Consider the following 10,139-nt stretch of genomic DNA (forward strand, 5'->3'; position numbering starts at 1 on the left):
TCACCTTTTTCCTCAACTCAGGCTAACGGCTCTTTTCCCATGAAACTTCCTGGGTGATGGAAAATTTTTTTAAATTTTATTTTTGTTCAGAATTTTTCACTGTAGGAAGTGTAACTGCTACTGATGATAAAAAGTCTACAACACAAAGATAAGAAGCACAACTGCAGGTTAAGTGAGCTCAGCCTCTTGCAAAATATTACAGACAGCCACACTTTAGGTTCTTATAGGCATGACAGTCACAGGAAGAGATCAGCTAGACTACAAAGCACTGGTTCTACAAGCCACTGGCAAGGATTCAGAAGCAACTGAAATACACCAAAAGACTCTCTAATAGTAACTATTACAAAAGGATTTAGTTGTTTGGAAATTTCTCACAGAAAGCCACTTTATTCCTTTTACCTGTTATTTCTTGCATTACAGGTATTTTGATTATTTTGAGTTTCTTATCCTTTCTTGAACTAGAAAAGGAAGTGTAATTTTGAAAATGTACTCTGGATGTACTCAATGAGATGAGGCACACCTGATGAACATGATGGACACAGCAATTCTAGCCTTAGATAAGCCCACTCTTAATATTTCTATTTCCACACTCCTGTTAAACGCTTCCGTGTGTGTTTCTCCTAATAGGCAACTCTAGGGCATGGCCAGGAGCATATTCACTTAAGGCTCAGGGACTCAACAATGCTCGCTGAATAAATCAACTGCATGGAAGAAGAGTAGCCTGACAAGCCTGGAATACGCGTGATACACACAGTCCATTCACTACCATGGAGACAGATTTCAGAATCAATTCAAGAGTGCCTGATACTCAAGAGACTCTGCACCTCTGTAAAACTGAGAAGGGCATTTCTTCTTTGCTGCTATTAAGTTAAGCTTTAGAAACGCTCACACAGTTGTTGTTTTTTTTCCTTCCACAGCTTTTAGGGTAAGATGTCAGTGATTACTGAATCTTGCTCTAGGTAAGTTCTGCTTTTAGAGGGTTATCCTAAAATTATGTTTAGGCATTATTCTTTCAAAATGCACATTTGTGTGGACTGATATGCTTAAACTTAAGTTAAGAATATTAGGAATGATCAACCCCTTAAACAGCTGGGCTGGAAATCTGTTCCATGGCCACATAATTATTCACATGGAGTTCCTAAATACCAAGGGAAAAAAAGTAGACAGGATTTCTGGACTGGATGACTCAATCTCACTGTAATACTATCAAAAGAGTGTTCTATGGCACACTAATCCCACAAGGTATCATAAAGAAAGGCAGGGGTGGGATCTGCGGTCAAGTGTAGGGTAACTCCCCAGAGGTTCAAGTAGCCACTGGCGTATAAAAAACCTTTTATATAAGAAGTCATGCAATGAGACACCTCTTTAGTTTGCTTTACCCAGGTTTCCTAAACTTATCTGCCCTAAGAGTCACTTGCTGCATATCCCCTAGAGGGGACACTGTCTGACTGTCTCATGATAAACATTAATGATCAAGACAACAAGGGCCAGCCAGTGAAAACAAGGAAACACTTGCCACATTGCTGTAATTCCATCCCTCTTGCACCTTCTCCTATGAATGCTACAGCAGGCAAAGAAAAGAGCAGTGCCCATCTTTGTGCTACACTTAACGCTGCCTTGTGAACCTCTGATCTGAAGTTTTAGGCACTTTTGCAGGAAAACATCTCTAACTGTACCTGTCTCTAAGTATTCTGGCGTGTTGCTATAGAGGCTGGACAGGGAAACAAAGTCACAGCAACCACACTGCAGTCAAAACTGCTCTCCCCTCTCACACCTGGGCACAGTTGATCAGTGTTCCTACCTGCTCGAGAAGGCAGGGGACTCCATAGACCCCTGGTCCTCCATACGAACAGCCCCCAGAGGGCAGCATTCAAAGTCCTCTTGACACTTCTTCCCAAGGCCTGCCCAACTTGGGCTTGAGCTGCGTCCTTTACCATACAGAACACATCAAAATTCGATTTGGGGTGGGAAGGTGGAGAGTGGTGGGATGGAGAGGATTCTCTCCAACTCTGAATCTCCTTTATGAAGACCACAGGGAAAACTCTCATTCAGGCTTCAGAAACAGTGCTGCTTTTCCCAAGCAACTCATGTAACCTTATAGGTGGACACTGGCAATTCAGCAGTAGCCCATGTTTCCCTTCCAGTATCTAGTACGTTTCCAGACTGCTGTTTACTCCTAGCAAAATATAAAGGCCTGTAACATGGTACTCCTTTGTGTACTTACTTTATCCCTGGATTCCTTGTAATTCGTTTACCCTCATATTTCATTCCTGTTTTCCTTATATTCCAGAAAACATTTTAACATATATAGTTGAGTCCTTTTTGAAAGATGTAGCAACTATAATCATACACCAAATAATAAAATAGAAATTTAACTTCTCACCTTGAGTGTAAGATCAGATCGTTCTTGTAATTTGTAAGTTTTAGAGAAAAGAAGTCTGATTATCCAGAGTATTAAAATTCCTTCTAAAATAAGATGATAAGCAGGAGCCTAGGAGTAAAAAACAAAAGTAAAACAAAAACAAGAAATAAAATAAACAAATATTTCCAAACCTGCATATATAATTTAATGCACCTGCATATACTACTACCCATGACCCTCACGAAACCTACTTATTACTTCTGAAGATTTACTTCCAAAGCTCACTTTATTTCTGCTCATTCCATTTCCCATTTCTAACAGAAGGCAATTTCTCCTAACATGAAAAATCTCTAAAACTGCAGCTTTAAACCATCTTTAGGAATAAAAATTAATTTTTAAAATAAAATCTGACATAGAATTTTAATAATTAAACAATATTAACTATCAGATCCTTCAGGTAATTTGTATTTTTACTGGTACGAAATGACTGTAACAAACATTTTGCAGTATCACAAGCCTTCTATCACCTTCACATACCACGGATGAACTGAGAATTATTTGGAAACCAGTTTCCACAATTTTCAAAGAATTTTGCACATCTTACGACATTTTCTGTATCTCTGATAAGCCTCTTTAAATTCTCCTTGGAACATGGCAGAAAGACTTTATTAATGCTTAAAGAAATAGCATGTCTCTTTTCTACCATAGCTCCCCAAAAGTATGTAGTGTTTTCTGTGTCAACAGGCAAAAAGTTACCTTAATGAAATCATCCATGTCAGGTCTTTTCAACTGTACATTTCCAGGATAAAGGCCAAGCTAGCTGACTTTTAGGTTTTATACAACTAAACACACCAAGTGCATGTAGAAGATTCCAGATATCAACTGAACCCCCATCAGTCAGTTATGGAGTGCTGTATTCCAATAGGTTGTCATTGGAAAGCCATTTAAAAGAGGTGTTTAGAAATGTAAATACAAACTACTGTAAAGCATTAGACAGAAAGTGATGATTCACAGTAGTTCAAAAAATTCTGAGGTGGTGACAGGGAACCTGCTGACAAATGCATATATAAACTTTCAGATCACTGCACAGGTACCTTTAAAACTGCATACATGTTATCTATGCATCGGTACACAACAAACTTCTTAAATTCTACATCCAAGGTACACAGAAATTAGAAGCAAAACCAGAAATCTAAGATTATTTTTAAAATTTGCTGATCCCTCCTGAATATAATTAATTTAAGAATAAGGGCTCTACTAAAAAAAAAAAAAAAAACCCTTTTGGTTTTATCAATAATTGGATCATAGCTGACAAACAAATATCCAAGTCACTAGTTAAACATTCCACTCCGCAAAGACATCATCCTAAGAAAAGCTGAAATGTCTAGCAAATTAATAAAAATTATAAATGCAGGTTCTTTTCTTCCCTAGGAAAAACATCCAGGAGGACTTCTCTCAAGTCTCACTCATGGTCAGTACTAAGGTATGAGAAGTTACATAATCAAAGGGCAGTCTTCAGAAAGGCAGCAACAACATACAGTAGAAGTTATTCATTTCTGAAACACAAATCTTAAATTTTAGTGGTTCTTAGTCACTGATAGCTCAGTTGGTAAAGAATCCGCCTGCAATGCAGGAGACCCCAGTTGGATTTCTGGGTTGGGAAGATCCGCTTGAGAAGGGATAGGCTACCCACTCCGGTATTCTTGGGCTTCCCTTGTGGCTCAGCAGGTAAAGAATCCGCCCGCAATGCGGGAGACCTCGGTTTGATCCCTGGGTTGGGAAGATTCCCTGGAGAAGGGAAAGGTTACCCACTCCAGCATTCTGGCCTGGAGAATTCCAGGGAGTCTAGAAGAGAGGGACAAGACTGAGTGACTTTCACTTTCACAGTCACTATGATTAACCTATGGTTGGACATCTCCTAAGCCATACTGTCTCTCTTAACTGTTTTGTTTCCATGTCCAAAAAGTCCTGATGGGTCCTGACGCATCTTTCATCATCACCGCTGTCAGTACGTGCAATATTAAGTTTTAAGAAAATTATCGAAAGAAAACTGAGATTCACTTTACATGAATGTGAGTTCTATAAGCACAGCGAGTTTTACCGGTTCGCTCACTGCACTACTTCTAGCATTTACTTCTGTGCTGTCCAACACTGTAGTCGCTAGCACCATTCAACTATTTAAATACATATCTAAATTAAATGAAATATTCAATCCTTCAGCTGTACTAGCCACTTTTCAAGTGCTTAATAGCCACATGTGTTTAGTGGCTACTTACTGAACAGCTCAGAGAACAAGCAGAAAGTTCTACTGTACAGTGCTGGAAACTCACTAAATGTCGAACGAACATTTTACAAGAACGACATTTAAATTTTATATTATCTTACTACCTGAAATGGCTGGCCTTTCAAAAAACATCCCTTAACTAGTCTTTCTTCAGAGATTTACTAAAGTAGTTGTATCTCTCCAAGACAGAAAATGGGACGTATGCGGAAGAATAACTATTTCATATTTCTAAATCATTCGGCTATCTCCCAACAAAAACAAATTCCAACTTATTATCTTTTCCCCTATTACCTGCTCCACAGTTCCAAGAACCTGTCTTCCCTAGGACCCCTCCAGACTGAGATTTTCCATTTTACTTTCATCTCTCCCGTTTTAGCAGCTCTGGCTTTTGACTAGCCTCTCTCCTGTATCCGGACAGGACCTGGAGAGGGCTCTCCACTCGCTGGAGAGCAAATCGAGACCCCCAGTTCGGCTCCCACCCGCGCCTCGCAACATTCCGCCGCCGGGAAATGTGTGCCTGTGAGCCCTTCCAGGGAGCGACGCCGAGGGTCCGGGCGTGACTGGGCCAGGCCCGCCTAGGCCTCAGAACAAAAATCCACACAAAAGGTCCCACTTCCCCAGGGTTGGGTGTAGTCGTGAGCCCCTGAAGTCGCCAAGCTCACCTCGTAGAGCGCCTGTACCATCTCCACCAGTACCCACTGCTCCGCGGTAGTCGCCATAGTTAGCGGCCGGGACTCCCTTCCGGAAGGCAGATCGCAGGCTCTTCAGAAACTGCGCGGCGCGGCCCAGTGACGTCTAGGTGCCCGGGAGGCGGGGCTGCCGGGAGTTGGCGCCGCCTTCTCGCGCCTGCGTTTTGGGTGGCTGGCAGCTGCGTTGTCTGAGGGAGGATTAACCTGGTGTGGTGAAAGTTGACCTTAGGATCTCGCAAGGGTGTGGGGAGTGGTGAGAATCGGCAGGCTGGTCCCCGCATCATGTGTTCACAGCCAGGCCATTAACTGCTGGACCCTGTGCTGGGCTCTTGGGATGGAGGGGTTGTAATAAATGACCCTCACGCTTGGCAGGCAGTTGGGTTCAGGGAGTTATTATGCAATCGCAAACATATTCTTTACTTTTAAATTATGTAAGTAATGCAAGAATGCATTATAATTTAAAACAAAAGAAAAAGAAAAGACAACTCTAACTATCCACTTTCCGTGTAAGGATTTGTACATATTAAGCCGTATAGCAGTTAGCTGTGGAACCTTCAAGAGCGTAGGTATCCAAACGTGATGTGCGCATACTTCGGTTGGATTTCTTAAATGTAACTGGGAGCACAGGGATAATACTGTTGCACAATTGTCTTCTCTTCTTTTTTCTTTCTGGGGCTGTAAATTTTGTATTTATAACCAATGAAGAAGCCTATTTATTGTAATTTGTTCTGTGTATTTCTCATCACATTTTATTTAAGCCTTTCTCTTTTGGGGGGCTTCCCTGGTGGCTCACTCCCCCCCCCCCCGCCCCACTTTTTCACCTGTTACAAACAATGCTCAGTAACCATGGATGTGTGTATGTCTTTCTGTGCATGTTGGGGTATTTCCAACAGGTTTCCTCAAAGTCAGATTTTACTCAGTGTGCATGTTAATGTCAATAAACACTGCCATACTGCTCTCCAGAAGGGCTCAATCAATTTTAAATATTTGAAAGTGGTGGTGTTCTGTTGTTAGTCGCTAAGTCCTGTCTTTTGAGACTCCATGGTCTGTAGCCTGCCAGGCTCCTCTGTCCATGGGATTTCCCAGTCAAGAATAGTGAAGTGGGTTGCCATTTCCTTCTGCAGAGGATCTTCGTGACCACAGGGATTGGATGTCACCTGAAGTTTTCAAAGGTGATCTAAATATAATCTGGGGGGACAAATGATTTAGATGAAAGTGAGATAAAAGTATCTTCCAAAATCATTTGGTAACTTAAAACTGTATAGCTTTTCTGTATAAATTAAATGATGAAATTTATATAAAATTAAATGATGAAAATTCATCAAATATAAATGATGAAATTTATATAAAATTAAATGATGAAAATTCATCAAAAGGCTAGATCATTTCCAAATATGATAAAATACTGAAATATTAATTGCTAAAGTCTCTTACTTATTTTTGTCTTTTTAACATAGCAAAACTAAATATGTTTAGATTTATTAGAAACATGTCATGTACCAGATTAAGAAAATCATTATGTTATGAGGAAATGTATGTTTCTGGAAATTATGAAATATATTCACAAGGTTGCCAACCAAAAAATGTTGGTATAACAAGCAGTTCACAATCACTTACTGCTGTTTTCTTAGAAATTAAAGTTTCTAAGGGTTAAGAATTCTAATTAATATGCAATTAAAATTAGTAAGGAAAACATCTTCCTATGTATGGAAAAAATGTACAAGGAGTAGAAATGCATTTCGCTAAGGGGAACACAAGTAATTTTGTCCTAAAAAGAAGTTTAAAAAAAAAAAGAGGAAGGGAAAGCATAGGACAAAATTTGAATATATAAAAGAAAGAAGTTACATAGAGGCTTATGGAAAAGAAACCCTGAGAAAAGTTTTGTGTGTCCTTAGGACTGGCTAAGGTTAAAATAAATTTAATTATATGAATGAATTTCAATATTAAAACTAAGCTATTGCTGGGAATTTCCTGGCAGTTCAGGGGTTAAGGCTCTGTTTCCACTGCAGAGTGCATGGGTTTGATCCTTGGTCAGGAACTAAGATCCCACAGGCCACTCAGTGTGGCAAAAACCACCAAGCTGCTGCAAAACTAGAATTTTATTTTCTCTGTCTATTAATCGGACAAAGTGTTCTTGGAATATCAATCTGTTTGATAGCAGACTGTCGAATTTATTTACCTCTTAAGTAGTTTGTTGTAATTTTCTGTATTTGCCTTTGAAATATTTTATTGTCACTTTGGTTAAGTGAATAAATATTCATTTATAGTGATGTATGATCCTATTTGAATGAGTGTTTTAAAACCTTTTGATATATTTGACAAATTTCCCCAAATCAAATTCTGGATAAAGTCTTTTGGACCTCAAGCTAACTTTGAGATTTTTCAGAAGGCCCCTGAAAAAATCTCAAAAGAGTGATATTAAACTTATTAGGTTGCAGAGTTCCAAAGAACAGCAATGAGAGATAAAAAGGCTTCCTATGTGATCAATGCAAAGAAATAGAGAAAAACAATAGAATGGGAAAGACTGGAGATCTCTTCAAGAAAATTAGAGATACCAAGGGAACATTTCATGCAAAGATGGGCACAATAAAGGACAGAAATGGTATGGACCTAACAGAAGCAGAAGAGATTAAGAAGAGATGACAAGAATACACAGAAGAACAATACAGAAGAGGTCTTAATGACCCAGATAAGCATGATGGTATGATCACTCACCTAGAACCAGACATTTAACTTCTATGCAGAGTATATCATGCAAAATGCTGGGCTGGATGAAGCACAAGCTGGAATCAAAATTGCCGGGAGAAATATCAATAACCTCAGATACGCAGATGACACCACCCTTGTGGCAGAAAGCGAAGAAGAGCTAAAGAGCCTCTTGATGAAAGTGAAAGAGGAGAGTGAAAAAGTTGGCTTAAAGCTCAACATTCAGAAAACTAAGATCATGGTATCTGGTCCCATCACTTCATGGCAAATAGATGGGGACACAATAGAAACAGTGAGAGACTATTTTCTTGGGCTCCAGAATCACTGCAGAGGGTGACTGCAGCCATGAAATTAAAAGATGTTTGCTCCTTGGAAGAAAAGTTTTGACCAACCTAGCATATTAAAAAGCAGAGACATTACTTTACCAACAAAGATCTGTATAGTCAAAGCTATGGTTTTTCCAGTAGTCATGTATGGATGTGAGAGTTGGACCATAAAGAAGGCTGAGCGTCGAAGAATTGATGCTTTTGAACTGTGGTGTTGGAGAAGACTCTTGAGAGTCCCTTGGACTGCAAGGAGATCAAACCAGTCAATCCTAAAGGAAGTCAGTGCTGAATATTCATTGGAAGGACTGATGCTGACTTCAAAGAGCTGACTCATTGGTAAAGACCCTGATGCCAGAAAAGATTGAAGGCAGGAGGAGAAGGGAACAAAAGAGGACAAGATGGTTGGATGGGATCATGAACTCAATGGACACGAGTCTGAGCAAGCTCTGGGAGATGGTGAAGGACAGGGAAGCCTGGCGTGCTATAGTACATGGAGTTGCAGAGTCAGACATGACTGAGCAACTGAACGACAATAACAACAGGTTTATTTGGTGTGTTTAATTACATTGGAAGCACTGTCAAATGAGTAATGATAAGCTTTAGGTTGTATTGTATGAATGTTACTAATATAGATGTTGTAGAAATTACATAAAATTCGTAAAACTCAGATATATCCTGGTATAATGTTATCAATCACAATTCTAGTAATTATTTTAAAAGGCAAGAGTTTTATTTTGAAGAAAAACATGAGTAAGAATCTAGTCATGATTTTAAAATATTGTATGTCACAGAAATAACCAAATTTCCTTGTCATTTGAATTATAAGATATTTAACCATGCCATTTTAAGTATTTTGTCATTTATAGACAGTTACTATTTTACTCGATGCTTTCACAAAAATGCTTCATCTTCAAGAAGATTTACAGAAATGATTTTTCTGAGAAATGCAGATTTCCCAATAACTTTCAAATCATACAGTTAATTGGGTAAGGAATTAACAAATAAAAATCCCCTACAGTAAGGACTTCCCTGGTGGCTCAGGTGGTAAAGAATCTGCCTGCAATGCAGGAGACCCAGGTTCGATCCGTGTGTGGGGAGGATATCCTGGAGAAGGAAATGGCTACCCACTCCAGTATTCTTGCCTAAAAAATTCCATAGACAGAGGAGCCCGGTGGGCTATTGTGCGTGGAGTGGCAAAGAGCTGGACATGGTTGAGCACCGCACAAGTAAGTATCCTGTTAGCAGAGTTCCCAGCAACCTTACCAGCTGACTAAAGCAGGCACAAGAATCTTAGGATATTTTGGGGACCTCAATAAGAGAAGAATTCACCCAAATATATAGGTATTACAGGCAAATCTGATGGCAAGTCCTTGGTGTGGCTTCATGACTTTGTGGCCTCCATAGCCAAATAAAAATTTAACTTAGAGTTTCTTGCGAAAAGTTCCAGCAAGGCAAATTTTAAAAAGCTTTCATGGTCAATCATCATTTTTTCTGGACGTGTTTAAGTAATCAGGCCAGGTTTAATGAAACTAAGCTTGTTTTACAATCTAGTCTTTATTCAGCTATCTTTGTTAGAAATAAAGGTGATATTAGAGAAAAATGTTTTTCAGTAGAAATTTAATACACAGTTATAGATACTAGATTCTAGTTCTGTTAGTTATCTTCAAGGTCTTGTTTTTCCACTAGTTAGCTGAACTAGATCCTGAATTCTCCTAGTTCCCTCAAAAGTTTTACTATAACGTTCAAACTAATGTTTTCAATGTTTCTCCCAC

General features: G+C 39.2%; 1 protein-coding gene across 1 annotated transcript in view; it reads right to left on the reverse strand.

Moving 5' to 3' along the window:
• Positions 1 to 5,464, reverse strand: part of SPTLC1 (serine palmitoyltransferase long chain base subunit 1) — a 63,158-nt gene extending 57,694 nt beyond the window's left edge. Inside the window, exons 1-2 of the mRNA XM_043927535.1 lie at positions 5,309 to 5,464; positions 2,384 to 2,491 (exon numbers count right to left, since the gene is read on the reverse strand). Coding sequence (XP_043783470.1) covers positions 2,384 to 2,491; positions 5,309 to 5,365 — 165 coding nt within the window. The 5' untranslated portion in view covers positions 5,366 to 5,464. The remainder of the gene's footprint in view (positions 1 to 2,383; positions 2,492 to 5,308) is intronic.
• Between the last annotated feature and the right edge of the window lie 4,675 nt (positions 5,465 to 10,139).

This window comes from Cervus elaphus, chromosome 16, assembly GCF_910594005.1.
Source record: "Cervus elaphus chromosome 16, mCerEla1.1, whole genome shotgun sequence".
NCBI classification, from domain to species: domain Eukaryota; kingdom Metazoa; phylum Chordata; class Mammalia; order Artiodactyla; family Cervidae; genus Cervus; species Cervus elaphus.